Source organism: Aotus nancymaae, unplaced genomic scaffold, assembly GCF_030222135.1.
Source record: "Aotus nancymaae isolate 86718 unplaced genomic scaffold, 86718_ANA_hifiasm-v0.15.2.pri h1tg000094l, whole genome shotgun sequence".
In the NCBI taxonomy this organism is placed as follows: Eukaryota; Metazoa; Chordata; class Mammalia; order Primates; family Aotidae; genus Aotus; species Aotus nancymaae.
In genome coordinates this window covers 314,875-332,128 of record NW_026988509.1, presented here as the reverse complement: position 1 = coordinate 332,128, position 17,254 = coordinate 314,875, and the positions used below count along the sequence as shown (strand labels likewise).

At 46.5% G+C, this 17,254-nt stretch overlaps 1 protein-coding gene across 1 annotated transcript in view; it reads left to right on the top strand.

Annotated features, from left to right (window-relative positions):
- Nucleotides 1-17,254, top strand: part of LOC105732294 (rho guanine nucleotide exchange factor 11-like) — a 79,640-nt gene that overhangs the window by 48,717 nt on the left and 13,669 nt on the right. The window contains 12 exon segments of the mRNA XM_064369879.1: nt 173-262; nt 3,718-3,819; nt 4,928-5,026; nt 6,523-6,565; nt 7,841-7,937; nt 8,117-8,239; nt 9,131-9,154; nt 10,297-10,441; nt 11,066-11,162; nt 11,937-11,951; nt 11,954-11,965; nt 15,167-15,293. Coding sequence (XP_064225949.1) covers nt 173-262; nt 3,718-3,819; nt 4,928-5,026; nt 6,523-6,565; nt 7,841-7,937; nt 8,117-8,239; nt 9,131-9,154; nt 10,297-10,441; nt 11,066-11,162; nt 11,937-11,951; nt 11,954-11,965; nt 15,167-15,293 — 974 coding nt within the window.

Here is a 17,254-nt window from a genome sequence, read left to right as displayed (position 1 = left end):
AACTCAAAATAAGATGTGTGTTTCCTGCATTCCAGCAAGGTACTGAATAAAACATACTTATGATTCAGGCTCTACTCTCGTAGCTTTCCTTGCCCAAGAATCAGCAGATAGAAGAGAGTTAAGCTATTGAGTTCATCCCTAACTCTTATACTGCCATATTTTCCATCTCTAGGGTCCCGAAGATCAAAAGCATGCCACCCAGATCCTCAGAAATATGCTGAGGCAGGAAGAAAAAGAATTACAGGTAAGGCCACTGCCAACGGTAGACTGGCCATTGCCTGAGTGAAATAATACTTTCTCAGAGCAGCCTGCCAGCGTGCACAACTTCATTTACAGGCAATATCCCATCACAGTAAAACCGCAAAAAATGAAACTTCCGGACCACTAAAGAATGACCATTGGCCGGTAGAATTTAGTAAAGCGGAACTTCACCAGTAGAATAAATAGGATTCTCCATGTGTAATAGGATAGTGAATATGTAGACCAAAAGAAAAAGGTCAATGGAGTTTATCTGGGACATTTCCAAGGAAAGGAAGGGAAAGAGAGAAGAAAGGAAGGGGCAGGTGCGTCCTGGGCCAGCCTGATAGAGGTGGGGAGCACTTGGATGAAGGATAAAGAGAGTTTTCAGGCCTAGAAGTGATGTGCACAGAGAACAGTAAGTAGATTAATTTGCTGGAGTAGAATAACCAGATTCCTGTTACAGCCATACATGTAAGTGCCGCCATATACAGAACATGGTTGGCCAGGCGTGGTGGCTCACACCTGTAATCCAGCACTTTAGGAGGCTGAGGTGGGTGAATCACAAGATCAAGAGATCAAGACCACCCTTGCCAACATGGTGAAACCCCATATCTACTAAAAATACAAAAATTAGCCGGTCATGGTGGTGCGCGCCTGTAGGCCCAGCTACTCGGGAGGCTGAGGCAGAAGAATCATTTGAACCCAGGAGGTGAAGGTTTTAGGGAGCTGAGGTTGCACCGCTGCACTCCACTCTGACAACAGAGTGAGACTCCGTCTCAAAAAAAAAAAAAAAAAATTGTTTTATTTTCTAGGCTATATAGAAATGAAAAAGATTCTGGTTCTTCCCCTCAACATGTTTAAAATCTAATGGAGGAAATTTAAATTACAGCAGGAGGGAGAGTGGGAGGAACAAAGAGCTTACAATAAGAGAACAAAGGAGAGCACAATTAAGTAATAATGGAAAATATGGGGAAGGGCTTTGCAGAGTGGATAATATTTCAGCTGGGCCTTGAAGAGCAGTACTTGAGTAGGCAAAAGAGATGGGGGAGGGAATGCTAGTGAAAAGACAGCATAGGTCAAAGACACAAACATGTAAAAATACATGTATTTATTTGACAAGCACTGAGTTCTTGCTGTATGCTAGGTACTGAGTGCGTGTTGGGGCAGTAGGTGGGAGTAATGTCAGGGGTGGGCGTTGGAATGGTTACAAAGATAAACCAGAAGTGAACCTCTCCTTTAATGAGTTAGTGATTCCATAGGATATGGATGGATGAATGAATATATACTATATTATAAGTGCTGATATTTATATATTGGCAAATGTCAGGGTAATCAAGCCAGTATGGTACTGGTTCAAGGACAGACCTATAGATCAATGGAATAGAATTCAGATTCTGGAAATTAACCCATACATCTGTGGTCAACTGATTTTCAACACAGGTGCCAAGACAATTCAATGGAGAAAAAATAGTCTTTTGAACAAATGAGGCAGGGACAAATGGATATCCACATACAGTTAATGAACTTGGACCCTTACCTCACACGGTAAACAAAATTTAACTCAAAATGGACAAAGACTTGAATATAAAAGCCAAAAGTATTTTTAAAAACTATAAAACTCCTAGAAAAAATTTTTGATAGCAGTAAATCTTCATGACTTTGGATTGGGCAGTGGTTTCTTAGATGAACACCAAAAGCTAACCAAAAAAAAAAAAAAAAAGATTAGTTGGATTTCATCAAAATTTAAAACTTTTGGGTGTCAAAGGATGCTCTTAGGAAAGTAAAGGCGGGCCGGGCGCGGTGGCTCGAGCCTGTAATCCCAGCACTTTGGGAGGCCAAGGCGGGTGGATCACGAGGTCAAGAGATCGAGACCATCCTGGTCAACACGGTGAAACCCCATCTCTAACTAATACAAAAAATTAGCTGGGCATGGTGGCGCATGCCTGTAATCCCAGCTACTCAGGAGGCTGAGGCAGGAGAATTGCCTGAACCCAGGAGGCGGAGGTTGCGGTGAGCCTAGATCGCGCCATTGCACTCCAGCCTAGGTAACAAGAGCGAAACTCCATCTAAAAAAAAAAAAAAAGAAAAAAAAAACCCTCAGCTTTCCTAGAACCTTTACTGATCAACAACCCCCTGCCCTCAAGGGCACTTCCATGGAGCCTTAAGGTTCTGCAAAACCTGATTTGAAAGGCCCTACTCTCAGGGACAGAGCTAGATCCAGGAGACACTTCAGGAAGACGGGTTTTGACTCAATGCACACAGCTTGCAAAGAAGCTGGGCTGTCTGGCAATGGAGTGGACTGACTTGAGAGCCAGAGAATTGTCCTGTTGTTTTTCAGACACTGTCAATGGTGTCTAACAACATTAGCATCTAACAATGTTCAGATGTTATTAGACATCTAAATATTCAACATTCTACCTATATATACATTATATTATAATATTATATTACATATATAGTATATATATTATATTCAATCTTATACCTAAGTATAAGGTTACTTAATATTTTTCTTTAAGCCAACTCAGTTCTTTAAACTTAAACTCATCTTAAGGGAATTTGTCATTACCTTAAATGAAAACCAACATCACACACTATAAATGCAGAGAAAATGTAACACTAAATATAAGTTTAGAACCAAGTTTGTTAAATTCTACCTAGAAATATATAGAACAGTGTAGAAGAAAGCTGCCATTTATATTAAAAAGAGGAAAAGGAGCCTCTTTCTTAAGACCGCTCTGAATGAATGTTTAGAATCTGATGGTTATTCCCGCTGAGGAGGGGAATTAGCTGGCTTGAGGATGAAGTGGATGGAAGACTTTTTATTTTATATTTACTCCTTTGTGTCCTCAATTTAAAACTACATGATGTAAAAAATTACTAAAAAAAAAAATAGAGACAAAATTTCAAACAAGCTGAAAGATAAACTCTAGCTCAATTCTATTGCTTGTCAAAGGCTTTAATGAAGCTTGAGGCCAATTCTGCCTTGGTTAAAGGTATTAAAGCTATGCAGGCACCAGGCCGAAGTTTTTTCTGGGTTAATCAAAAGGATGGAATGAGAACTGAAAAGAAACTAACTTTCTTACAATATGAGCCAATGTTGTTTAATGCCATGTCCACATCACCTAAGATCATTTTGACCCTCAACAAAAATCATCTCACTTAAAATCATCTTGAGTTCTACTTCACACACTGGAAAACATTGGTGTCAGGAGTTATATAGGTGGTATTTTCAAACTGTGGGTTGTCAACAACGAGGTAACGGTTTCCTAGTTTTCTCCTTTTATCATTTTTTTTGTGTGTCACACAAGATGCTCTTGACTAGAAGCAGTTTGACTAGCACCAGCTGTGAAGGGAACTTGGGGCAGGGAGCTGTTCTCTTATGAACCCAGGAAGGGGGATCACATGGGAGCTAAGCTGGAACCAGCTGTGCTGCTGTGCCCTGTCTCCCATCACACTCATCCTTCTGCCTTTCAGAGCAACATCATATTCCAGGATCTGGAGAAACTGAAGTCTCGGCCAGCTCACCTGGGGGTTTTTCTACGTTACGTCTTCTCTGAGGCGGACCCCAGTCCACTGGTAAGTCAGAAGCATCCGTCTTGATTGAGTGCCTGCTGTGCTGAACAGAGAGAACCTCTAGCCTCTGTTTCTGCTCCCTAACTGTTACAAGTCAGATCCATGGGCACAGCGGGCTCTTCAAGGACAAAATAGCCAAGAAGATGTAACCTATGCAGAAGGAACTTTTCACTGTATGACACAGCTAACTCACTACATCAGTTGCCTAGAGGGGAGTAAGAGGGCAAGGCCAGGAAAACTCCTTCTTGATCAGTTCAGAACGTCGTCTTGGAGAAGTTGTTCCTAGAGTATTTTAAATGAAGGTAGATAGAGACTGACTAGGGAGTTGAGACAATAGCCCTGCGAGAAAACTGGCAGATGGCAAGGCTGAAAGGTCTTCCGTGCTAAGATGATGACACGAGGGAATGTGAGCGCATGGAGACCAAAGTGCCTGGGGACAGTGCTCAGAGCCAGCAGCCTTCCCAGTTTCTTCCTTCTGCTCAGCTGCTTAGAAAGGAAAGGGAGATGGAGGAGAGGGGTTGGGGCTGTAGTCTTCAGAATAAACTTCTCACCTGGGGCATGGGCTGCTGTTTAGTCTTTCTGGGGATACCATCAGAAGCCAGAATGAACAGCCATCCACGGGTATTCACTGAACACCTGTGTGCAAGTCCAAGTGCTGGTGACTCGGAAGCATTCCTGAATAAGACAGGGCACACCACAGAGAGAAGTAAAACATGACCCCTTAGGAAACAAGACGTAAACAAGCACAAGACGCAAGTGAAATACACGTGTGGAGAGGATGCGGAGTTGAGGCGTGATCAGTGTTGAAGATGTGCCCGTGGGAAGGGGGTGGGGATTATTTTACCACAGGTTTCGAAATGGTCTGACCCCAGCTTTCTCAACCTCAGCACTGTTTTGAGCTGGAGAATTCTTTGTTGTGGTAGACTGTCCTGAGGCTTTGGGGAAATAGAGCTGTGTCGCCGGGCTGTACCCACTAGATGCCGGTAGCACCATACTCGCCCAGTAGTTGTGACAACTAAAAATGTCTCCAGATGCGGCCAAATGTTCCCTAGAGGGCAAAATTCCTGCTGGGGGAAAACCACTGCTCTAACCCAGTTATCTCTCCTCCTAGCTTTTTTACCTGTGTGCAGAAGTTTATCAGCAGACAAGCCCCAAGGAGTCCCGAAGCTTGGGGAATGACATCTGGAGTATTTTCCTGGAGAAAAATGCGGTGAGGCAGTCATAGATTGAATTACAATTTTATTATATTCTTTGAACTACCCGGAGGCAGAGGAAAATTAAGCAAAACATTCGGACCAAACGGAGACATGTTCTTAAAGAGGAATCTAGGCCGAGAGATTAGTATCCCTGGATTCTGTTCCAGTGCCACTCTCAAAAAATCTCGCTGTACCTCTTTTTCCACATAGAATACACGTTGTGTCTCTCTGGAATGTTTGGAGGAAGAGATTGTACCAGATTCTCTTTACCCTCCCCTGATTCAGCACCCTGGTTCCCCCCAGCCATCCCTGCCTTGCCCATTTCTGGGTTGAAGAAACAGAGGTCTAGAGACATCAGATGATCTAGATCAGTGAGGCAAGAGGAGAATCCTGGCTTCTGAAGCTCAGTCCGACTTGCTATTACTACCCGAAGGCAGGAGTCAGAGGTGGGAGGCCTCTGAGTGTCTGGCATAGGCAGCACCCTGTGCACTGGCGCAGAGTTCCCAGGGGTGTGTCAGGGATCCCACGGGCAAGAGCACTTCTGCCTGCAGAGGGCAACTGCCATCCCAGACTTTCTAACCTGATCAACTAAACTAATTCCAAGGTGACTTTATTCTTCTGGCAGTAAGCTTGTAGGGTTAATGAGGTTGGGGAAAATTGGTTTTTCTTAAGAGTTTTGGCCCAGCACGGTGGCTCACGCCTGTAATTCCAGCACTTTGGGAGGCCGAGGTGGGTGGATCACAAGATCAGAAGATCGAGACCCTCCTGGCTAACATGGTAAAACCCCATCTCTACTAAAAATACAAAAGAATTAGCTGGGCATGGTGGCAAGTGCCTGTAGTCCCAGCTACTCAGGAGGCTGAGGCAGGAGAATCTCTTGAACCTGGGAAGTGGAGATTGCAGTGAGCTGAGATTGTACCACTGTACTCCAGCCTGGGCAAAAGAGTGAGACTCTGTCTCAAAAAAAAAAAAGAGTTTTATATTTGCCCCCTTAAATGGGTCTTGAGTAGGGAGGTTAGAGCTGCTGGTTGTTCTCTGTTGGGTGTTCGGAGCCGCTCCAGTACCCAGGTTTCAAGGACTTGTGTAGCAAAAGCCAGACACCATACTAACTGCAAGGCTGGGTGACACAAGGCTAGCTTTCCCTTGGGAGTCGGGGGGACGAAAAGTTCACCATATAGCCTAATGAAGGCTTTTCCCTTGCTGCTAAGTCAGCACAGGTCTGCTTTTTGGACAACATGCCATTCCATGTACTCTAATGGCCTGGAAATAAGAGTGGAAAAAGCTGCGTGTGCCGCTCTCAGAATATAGTCCCAGCTCGCTCTGTAGCCTCAGACTCTGTTTCCCAAAAACCCTAGCCTAGAATTCAGGTGTGCAGTTGGAGAGTAATGAGAAGGATGGTGGGCGAATGTAGACAAAAAGGCATGTGGCCAAGCCCTCCTCACCCCGCACACTGTTCATCTCTCTGGAGTGTGCAGACCTGACCATTCTGCTCCACGCTTCTGTTTTTTAGCCTCTGAGAGTGAAGATCCCTGAGACGTTACAGGCTTTAATTGGTAAGTTGGCTCATTGGTTGGTTAGTCTCTGCTTGGTGCCTTTCTTCTCCTGAGCTCTCAGGAAGCTCCAGTGGACAGAAGGGACATAGTCGCTATCCTTGGGCAACCGTCCTCTAATAGGGGAATGGACCCATAGGACAGTTGCTCCAGAACACTGCACGGTAGCTAACGGACAGGTGCAAATGGGACAGACCCTGCCTAGGCGCTCACTCTGCTGTGGGGAGCTTGTCATGGGAAGACAGTGGACTTGGAGTTAGGAGACCGAGGTTCATGTCTGCCACCCTTCCACATGACCTCTCTGGGCCTCCGCTGGCTTATCTGTACAAAGAGGAAATCACACTTGATCAGGGATTCCTAAGCCAGGTTGATTATCAAGAATCCCTTGGGGAACAAAAAATAGAGAAACTAGGGCCTCACTCCATCCTCCTGCAGAGCTGGAATCTCTAGCATGGTTTTTCTTGTTGGTTTTATTTTGTGGGGGGAGTTATTTTTGTTCCTTAACTTACACAAGTTAAGGAACTGACAGCAGCTAGTCCAGAGTGAGGACCCAGCAGGCTAGATGGTGCCGGGCTCCCTTTTCCTTCTGATCATGAGAAGAAGAATTAAGCAGAGGCAGTCTAAGGTGATGTCAGCCTGAGAAGCTAATCACTAGCAGCTTTTTAGAGGACAGGAATTGGAAGCTGCATTTAGAAAGAGATGATTTGTGGGCACATGTGACAGGGAGGAGAGCTTATGGACCCAGGCAGAGGGTGAACAGAGCTTGCTCAAATGCAGAGTGAGAGTGAAGCGCAGCTCCCAGGAACTTAGCCTGGCCTGGGTGGGGATGGATGCAGGAACTAGAGGAGAGACATCTTTCGGTTAATACTGGGGAGCTCAGGTTTCATGGAATGTGAAGTGCTCGCCTTTTTTAGCCTTGTGAGTTGCTTCTGGGGCAGTAGAGGGGAGCAAGCCTCTCAGAGGTCTGCACTTGGATGTCAGAATGGCACTTAGACACATCTGATGAGAGGGGCTTTAATACTTCTCTCAATGGAGCACAGAACATCCAGAAAATATTTTTGTCCTTGCCGTGGACTTTGTATATCAGGATTCCAGTCCTGAATTCAGGAATGATCTGAGAGGTCCAGGCCTCCTTTTCCTTTAGGCTAACAGGGCAGAAAGCCAGCCCTTCCTCCCAGTGTCACAGGGAGCTGAAATGCCTTGAGCTGCTCAGCAGAAGTGACCTCCCCCTACCCCCAGCACCCCACCCACTGTGCCTTCTCTGGTCTCCCACTACAGACTTGCACCTGCGGAACAGCAAGGACACCCACGGCGTTCTCTGTGAAGCTCAAGAGGCAGCTGTGCCTGAGATCCAGGAGCAGATCCATGACTACAGGTTGGCCCAGGAGCTGCCCTCCCACCACTCTCCTCTCACCTCCACCACTTGGCCCTTGCTCCTTCCCTCTGGGGCCTGCATGTGTCTCTTGTTATGTGTGTTTGCCTCACTCTTTCTGGGTGTCCATCTACTGAGCATTTGTGTATAGTTCTTTCTTTCCCTGTGTTTCTCTGGCTTAGAACGAAGCGCACTCTGGGCCTGGGCAGCCTGTATGGTGAAAACGACCTGCTGGACCTGGATGGCGACCCTCTCCGAGAGCACCAAGTGGCCGAGAAGCAGCTGACTGCCCTTGGAGATATTTTGTGAGTCTTCAGCTTCCTCCCTCCCCACTGAATGTGCCAAGCAGGTTGACATATTTTGTGGATCTGTTCTTTCAGTCTCTCACCTTCTTCCACTTCTTGCCTGATTCTCCTGCCCCTGGAAGACGGGGAGTCATGCCCTCCTGCTGCATTGGTCAGGCTGAGGGCTGCAGGTGTCAAGGGTGTGGCAGAGCTCAGAGCTCCTGATAGTCATTTGGTGGTTATGACAGACCACGGGCCCCACGAATGTGATGAGCTTTCTGCCTCCCCTGCTGGCCCTCTTCCTGACCTCTCTCCCTTCCTGCCTCTAAGATCTTACCTGTCACAGTGAGTGACGCCAGTGCTGTGTGTGCCCAGTGGATACAGTTCCTTCAGGAGGCAGCTAGAACTGGCTTAGCAGAAATTGAACCATCTTTTACTCATCCACGTCAGAAACCTGAACTAGGTGCTTCTGGCACAGCTGCTTTTGTTATGCATTCCTGGCCCCATTTTCTAAAGCATCATAGGCTCCTGTGATGCAAGCTCCAGTATCGCAGACTTCGTGGGGACACTTCAAGCTTAGAAGCAAGTTTTTGCCTAATACTGCTTCTCACTAAGTAGTTATGTGGCCTTGGTTAAGCCATTCCATACAAGCCAGATCCATGGGCACAGTCGGGCACTTCAAAGACAGAGTCAAAATAGCAAAGAGGATGACATGTATGCTGTCTCTGCTAAGGCTGATATTTCAACTCGGCAAATATCATGGAGTTCCTCCTGTGTACCAAACACTTGGGCACTTTGCCCCCACTAACCCTCCTTTCATCTAGGAGCAATCTTACCCTCCTCCTAGTGTCTGACCAGGTGGCCAGCCTGTGTCTTTGCAGCCTGAGTCATCTGTTCTTTCTTTCATTCCAGGTCCGAGTATGAGGAAGACAGGAGGTAAGCAAGTCTATGACATGCGCCTGGAGCTTTCAAGGTGGAAGGAGTGGGATTGAGCTACTGTGCTTTCCATTTCTGCCAATCACAGGGCAGTCCCTAGTGTTGTACAACCACGCGGGACCACGGTTCCTGCAAGTCTAGCTCTCAGGGGAGATCATGAGGCCCATGCCAGAGTGTTCAGGGATTGCTGCCTGGGCATGTGGGCCTGCTCCTCATTGGGAAGACACCAAGCTGCCATCGCTCCTCACAGTCCCATACCTGGCTGCAGCTTCTCTACCCAGATGAGCCACTTTTTTCCCTTAAATCACCTAAAGTGGTAACAGTAATCATGAAGTCAGCCTGTTAGTGGCATCTGCAGAGGGGAGCTGGGGTGCAGCACAGTTCCTTTCTTGGCACATATTAGAATTTTGTTTTGCAAGCTATATATTCATCTCATTGTTTCTCATTAGCCAAGGTTAAAGTGAGTTTGCACTCCCTGAGCAGACAAACTAATAGGGGAGAGAAAATGGGGTTAGGAGTCTGTTGAAGAGGGAAAAACAGCCAGAGCCGAAGCCTTGCTGCATTGAATGCACAGGGTGGATCATCATCCATCCAGGAAATTGTGGGTACAAATGCATTTTTAAACACAGAGCTCTGGACATTTTCATCTGTGGCAATTGGAAGCCACTTGCCAGCTCCTTTTCTGTCTCTTTTTCTCTGTCCTGGGGATGGGAGGATGGTGATGGCAGTATACCTTGGCAGAGACTGCTTGGCATTTCTCCTTTGCCCTGGCCTCCTCACCCCTGCACATATGCCTGAGAGTATCAGCTGCTGACCTCAGCCAGTCCTCCAGGTCTGCCTATGACTTGACCAGCCAGGAAATTATTTACTTACATTTTAGGGAATTGGCATGTTCTTCCACTGACCATCATCTGCTCATGGGGAACAGTTCTGCTTCGGGAAAGAATTAAGACTTCTCCTGGGAGTCTTGCCAGCCCAGACTTTTAGCCAGCTTCTGCCTGCTCTCCCATTTCATTATTCTAGACTTCCCTTTGAATAGTTTGACCTATAACTACCCCTTCCCCACTCCGCTGGGTGGTGGTGAAACACACAGGGAAGATAACTTGAGCTCTCTGACTTAAGACAGTGTTCCTCTTTTGCAGCGCCCCCATGGACTTCGCCCTCAATACCTACATGAGCCATGCTGGGATCCGTCTTCGAGAGGCACGACCTTCTAACACAGCTAAAAAGGCCCAGTCTGCTCCTGCCAAGGACAAGTGGCTACCCTGCTTCCCTAAGACCAAGAAGGTGAGGGCTGGGCACAGTGGCTCATGCCTATAATCCTAGCACTTTGGGAGGCCAAGGCTGGCGGATTGCCTGAGCTCAGGAGTTTGAGACCAGCCTGGGTGACATGGTGAAACCCTATCTCTACTAAAATATAAAAATTAGCCCGGCGTGGTGGTGCATGCCTGTAAGCCCACCTACTCGGGAAGCTGAGGCACAAGTATTGCTTGGGGAGATGGAAGTTGCAGTGAGCCAAGGGCACACCACTGCACTCCAGCCTGGGCAACAGAGTGAGACTCTGTCTCAAAAGCAAAAAAAAAAAAAAGAAGAAGGTAAGACAGCTGTCCTAGAAAATACCTCCTCTTGCTGCAGTGAGCTGTGCTGAGGTAGATCAGGAAAACCATCTTGCAGATCTCTGGCTGTATCCCTCCACCTGGATGTGGAGTCAGTGAGAACCCCCAGACTAGAGCAGCTCTCAGTCCCTTCCAAACCCAGGCCAGAGGTGAATGTACTCTTAGGGTACCAGCAAGAGTGAACTCTCCAGTTATTTGCTGAGGGCTAGCCTTGGGGGACAGTGACAGAACTGATTAGCAGCCACACCTGGGTATCGGGACCTCCTCCAAACCCCAATGTCTCCTGTCTCAGCAGAGCAGCAATTCCAAGAAAGAAAAGGATGCCTTGGAGGACAAGAAGAGAAAGCCCATCCTCAAATGCATTGGGAAGCCCAAAAGCTCTTCTCAAAGCAGTGAGTATTTGGGGAGCAACAGCCTTGGGCATTCCTTGGGCAGGGACCTCAGCCCTTTTATATACTGGTATGTTGGCAGAGGGCCTTCCAGTGTTTCTGGGAGCCACAGGCTCAAACTGAGACCACAGCCACTTTCTCCCCTTGCCAAATCCAGTGCAGGATCTCTGGGGTTCAGGTAGATGTTTCCAAGCCAAGGAAGCTGTGCCGGTCCCTGGGTCTTAGTCTAGGAACCCAGAACAGTTGTAGTTAGCAAACAGCCATGTGAGAAACATCTCCCCCTGGCAAGGATGGCCCTGTGGACAGTAAATGCCCCCTTCACCTTCATCCAAGGGCCTATCATTTTTCCCAGCATACCGGACTGCAGGAGTACAGATGCGGGCGGGGGATGGTTGAGTCACTATTAGAACTAGTCAGTTTGGGGGCAAGTTTGGGACCCAGAGTTTCCTCTAATGCCATCAATAACCTAAAACTCAAGTGATCCTGCCATTGATCTCTTCCCAGCACGGAGAAACTTGTCTGGAAATTGTTGTTTGCCCCTCCCAGTCATTACCTTAAACCCCCCAGCATCAGTGGGAATCTGTGAAGGGCAGTGGGGTGGGCCAGCTGCCCTTTCTGAAACTGCTGCATTGCAGGAGAGGGAAAGGGATTCTTCGAGATCGGCCTTGATTTTTGCCACTACCTTTTCATTTTCTGGCTTGATGTAACTTGTATTTTGATTCTTAAAACATTGATGTGACTTTTAATGGTTTACTTTTGTTTTGGTTTTTCTTTTAGCATTTCATATTCCCTTGTCCCTGTGGAAGGTAAAAGGACCATTTTCTTTGGGTTTGTCTTTGTATTAGCATTGAGTTTCCATCTCCCAAATCCTGTCTTTTCTGTTCCTCTTCCCTCCCTTTCTTTCTCCTCTCCATTTCTCTTATGCATTGCTCTTTGTTGCTAAAGCTGCTGTGTGCTGCAAACCCTGTGGGGGGTTGGGGAGGGCACCACCCTCATGCCAGGTACCAGACCTTGTCTCCTAACCCAGAGTTTCAGGGGGCAGGGCCCCTTCTTCTGCAGGGACAGCTCTTTCTGGTAGTTCTGGCCAAGGCTAGACTTCTGGTTCCTCTGGCAGTGTTTTCACAGCCCGAGGCCTTTTCTCTGTTATTCAGTCACATCTCCATGGATAAGCATTCAAAAATCCAGAGTTCTATATAAATGAGAGGAATCCTCACACATTGAAGGGTCTTGCAGTGAAGCAGAGCACCTCAGATTTTGTTTTAAATTTTGTTTGGAGACATATTCTCACTCTTGTCACCCAGGCTGGAGTGCAGTGGTGTGATCTCACCTCACTGCAAACTCCACCTCCCAGGTTCAAGGGATTCTCATGTCTCAGCTTCCCGAGTTGCTGGGACTATAGGCGTGTGCCACCATGCCCAGCTAATTTTTGTATTTTTGGTAGAGGCGGGGTTTCACCATATTGGCCAGGCTGGTCTCGAATCCTGACCTCAAGTGATCTGCCCACCTTGGCCTCCCAGAGTGCTGGGATTACAGGTGCAAGCCACCATGCCCAGCCAGTGCCTCAGATTTTTGTTTTTAGTTAAAATAATAATAATAAAAATTCTCATTTTTGAAAGTGTGTTTTTTTTTAAAGTAAAGTAGGAGTCTCTAACAATTTTTTCTCCTGGGTATTTTTGTTCCTATCATCTACTTAAGCCCTTCAGTGTAGCACCTCCATCTCTCTTGACTTTTAACTACCAGCACCACGTAACCACGGCAGTGAAAAAAGAATGACCCTTAATGTATTTTAAAGGACCTAATATCTTCCAGAATCTATGTATTTAAAACATTAACGTGATACACATTAACGCACGAGAAGCTTAGCGCCTACAGTGAAGTGTCCCAGAACGCACCAAGTTCATTTCCTGTTAATAAGGTCCATGTGCATGCAATTGATTCACACTCTAGGCTCTACAGTAAATAGAGAGAGGGAGGGAGGGAGCAATGGGACTCAATCAGGAAATTATTCTTTTACTACAATTTATGTAAAAGTGGCAATGAAAAATATTCAAAATTATTTTAAAAGTTACTAAACTCCTAGACTCTATGCCATTTTAAGCAGTAAAAATAAGGAATTAATGAAAAAAGTTTATAAAACAATGGGGAAAAAAGAATGGCCTTGAAATCCAGTCCTCGGTTTTGTTTTTTTGGTTTTTTTTTGTTTTTGTTTTTGTTTTTTTTTGGGACAGGGTCTTGCCCTGTCACCCAGGCTGGAGTGCAATGATGTAATCATAGCTTACTACAGCCTTGAACTCCTAAGCTCAAGCAATCCTCCCACCTCAGCCTTCCAAGTAGCTGGGACCACAGGTGTATATCACCACACCTGACTACTTTTGTAGAGACAGGGTCTCACTCACTATATTGCCCAGACTGGTCTCAAACTCCTGGGCTCAAGTGATCCTCCTGCCTTGGCCTCCCAAAATGCTGGGATTGTAGGCATGAGGCACCATGTGCCTAATAACTTCATTCTTTTTAAAAATGCATTTCCTTCTACCTGTTTTTCCCGTTACTCTGGGTCATTCAGTTATACCAGATCTCAGGGCTACACCTGTTTCTTGCCACAGGTAAGATATAACTCTATCTAGAGCACACCTGGGTGTTTTCCAAGTGGCCCATGGGAAAGGGAAGAGGGGACTCAGCCTGTTGGCTTTCCATTATAGGACGTTCCCAGACTCCCACATCACCACCCAGCCAAGGCGGCTCAGGGCTGTGTCTGCTCAGCTGACCCTGGCATCTGCATGGCTTCAAGGCCCAGGTGCACATTCAGGCTGGGACAGGCGGATCTGCTCTTAATCTCCAAAACAAGAGTGATGTTAGTAGCCCTTGTTCCTATAATATGCACACACAGCCACTTACACAGTTTTAGAAAAATACTCCCTAGCCACTTGCCTAAAGGCTGTGGAGCTGTAGACTTTGAAAACAGCAGCTAAATGTTTTTTTTTTTTTTTTTTCTGTTCTCTCTGACTTAGAAATTTTCTTACGAAAGTCAGATTTTGAGACAGCTTTGTAAGATTGTATATTTATAAGTTTGCCCATGACTTCAGATGTCAGAATCTCTGAAGTCATGGGCAGGACTCTTAGTATGGTTAGGATCAAGGCCCAGACCCTGAGCTGTTGATACTGCCTCCCCATTTCCACTCATCCTTCCCGCTGGTCTCATACAGCCAGCATCTCTGGCCCACCCCTGTTCTAGTGTCGCTGGGCTGGGCTGAGAACTGAGCTAGTTGACTTGATGGTGAATTCCTTATCTCTGTTCCCTCCTGCCGAGAGCCATGGAACAATGGGTCTGAGTTCTCCAGGGGCTCTAGATGGCACTACCTGTGCCTTTTCACTCTCTCTTCTGCCCTGTCTGAACAAGAACAGCTCTCTTCTGCCTTAGCTTTGAAAGGGGGCTGGAGTTTGAATGCCAGTGAAGTCTTTCCTCTGTTCCTCCTAGGTCATCTCTCAGTACTAGAGTCTGATTCTGTAGTGATGGAGGCCAGAGAAGGGCAGAAAACACAGGAAGGAGAGACAGAGAGAAACAGAAATAATGAACTCTAAAATTCATTTAAATTTGAGAAACGCCTGATATATTTTGGCAACATGGTCAAATTACATGTAGATGTGCTTTGGTCTTCCTGGGTATTTTTGTAAACTGTATGTGGCCCTTAGGAAAAACCTAATCATGACTTTCAAGCAGAAGTATTATTGTAATAATATGAGAGCCAAAAGAACATTTATGGAAAATAGACTTCCAAACCCTCTCATTTTGCACGTGAGGAAAGAATAGAGGTAGCATGACTGCCCAGGGCCACACGGCGAATTCATAGGAGAGCCGGGACCAGGGCGCATCTCCTGACTCTTGGTCCGGTGCTGTTCTCATCCACGCTTGCTCATTGCTCTGTCTGCTGGGGTCTGGGGGAGTCAGGGCCTGAGAAGCCATCCCTGAACAGTAAGCCTACATTCCTTCATTTTCTTTTTGCTTCTAGTCAAACCAGGCAGTGTGAGGAACATCATTCAGCACTTTGAGAACAATCAGCAGGATGATGCCCCAGAACCTGGGACACAGCGACTCTCGACCGGAAGCTTTCCCGAGGACCTGCTGGAGAGTGTCAGGTAGCAGAGGCTGGATGGGACTTGCCAGCTGCTCAAAGAGTACGGCCTGGGCGGGGCTGATGCTAGGGTTTCATTCCAGCTACCTTACCCATCTCCACTAGCCTCTAAGCTCCCTGTACAGAACTTCCTCCCCAGCCCCTGTATCTTCAGGAGACACATTGTGTGCTGGTGAGCAGGCCAGTAGGAGAGCAAGGAGATCCCCGACTTCCAGCCCAAGAACGGCACGCTTTTAAAATTCCCTTTGGATTTACCACCTGACGACTCAGTAGCCTTCATCTAAGATCGAGCTAGATATTATAAAGCAGTTAATCAGGAAACCCTAAGTGACAAGGATAAGGAAGACTATGGTGGGGGCAAGAGGAAATCCTGAGAAATAAAGACCCAGCAGGCAAAAGAAAGTCGTTTCAGAGCCAGAGATGAGGTTCTGCTGGGTACTTTAACGACAAGGGATGTAACTATAGGCATCATGTCCACCTCAGCAAAGAGAGGCCAAGTGGATTGATTACAAATGAATTGTTTTTTCCTTTTAAGAAGGAAAAAGGGATTGAGACACTGGCATCTCTCATATTCTCCTTCTTTGGTCAGGTTCTAACTAGAGTCCTTGTCTGGCATGAAAACATATTCTTGGACTTCCTTGCTCTTGATTGTGGCATGACAGCAATCAAGTCATGTCTAAAATTCTACAGCCAACACTTAAAATCAAATGCCTGTATTCAGAAGTATTCATGCAAATTATTTAAGTCACCCTCAAGGTATAGTCATATGGTCTTATGAGGGGGAATAATGCTTGTGTACACTCAAGCCTGAGAGCCATTGAGGTGGAGTACAGGCAGGCATGAAAGCAAGTCAGCACATAGTAGTCTGGATATTCAAGCCATTTTGCCTTTGATTTTTTTTTTTTTTTGAGACAGGGTCTTGCTCTGTTACCCAGGCTGGAGTACAGTGGTGCAGTCATAGCTCACTGCAGCCTCAAACCCCTGGGCTCAGGAGATCCTCCCATCTCAGCCTCCTGAATAACTAGGGATACAGGCATGCACCTGGCGAATTTTTTTTTTTTTTAGACAGTCTTACGTTGCCCAGGTTGGTCTCAAACTCCCGACCACAGCAGTCTTCCTGCCTCAGCCTCACAAAGTGCTAGGATTATAGGCATGAGCCACTGCACCTGGCCTATTTTGCCTTTGAAACAACTAATTGCCAGGCCAGGCACAGTGGCTCACACTTGTAATCCCAGCACTTTGGGAGGCCGGGGTGGGTGGATCACTTGAGGTCAGGAGTTCAAGACCAGCCTGGCCAACATGGTGAAACCCCGTCTCTATTAAAACTACAAAAAAATTAGCCAGGCATGGTGGCAACTGCCTATAATCCCAGCTACTCGGGAGGCTGAGGCAAGAGAATCGCTTAAACCCAAGAGGTGAAGGTTGCAGTGAGCCGAGATTGCGCCACCGCACTCCAGCCTGGGTGACAGAGCAAGATTCCATCTCAAAAAAAAAAAAAAAAAGAAATAACTGATTATCAAACCGTGAGTTAAGCTTTCCTGCTTGAGTGCAGGTTACTCCTTCTGTTTATCTGAAGCCTTTTTTCAGCTTAACACTTATTTAAAGATTTTGTTGTCATGAGAATTGACAGATTTATGGGAGGTAAAGGTTAGATTTGTACTAGGGGGAAGATTGAGGTCTAACGTTAATTAATACATAAATTATGTGATTCCTGTGGTAGTACATGTCATAGATATAGCAAATATTTTAAGATTATAAGACATCAGCCAGGCACGGTGGCTCACGCCTGTAATCCCAGCACTTTGGGAGGCCGAGGTGGGTGGATCACAAGGTCAAGAGATCGAGATCATCCTGGTCAACATGGTGAAACCCCGTGTCTACTAAAAATACAAAAAAATTAGCTGGGCATGGTGGCGCGTGCCTGTAATCCCAGCTACTTAGGAGGCTGAGGCAGGAGAATTGCCT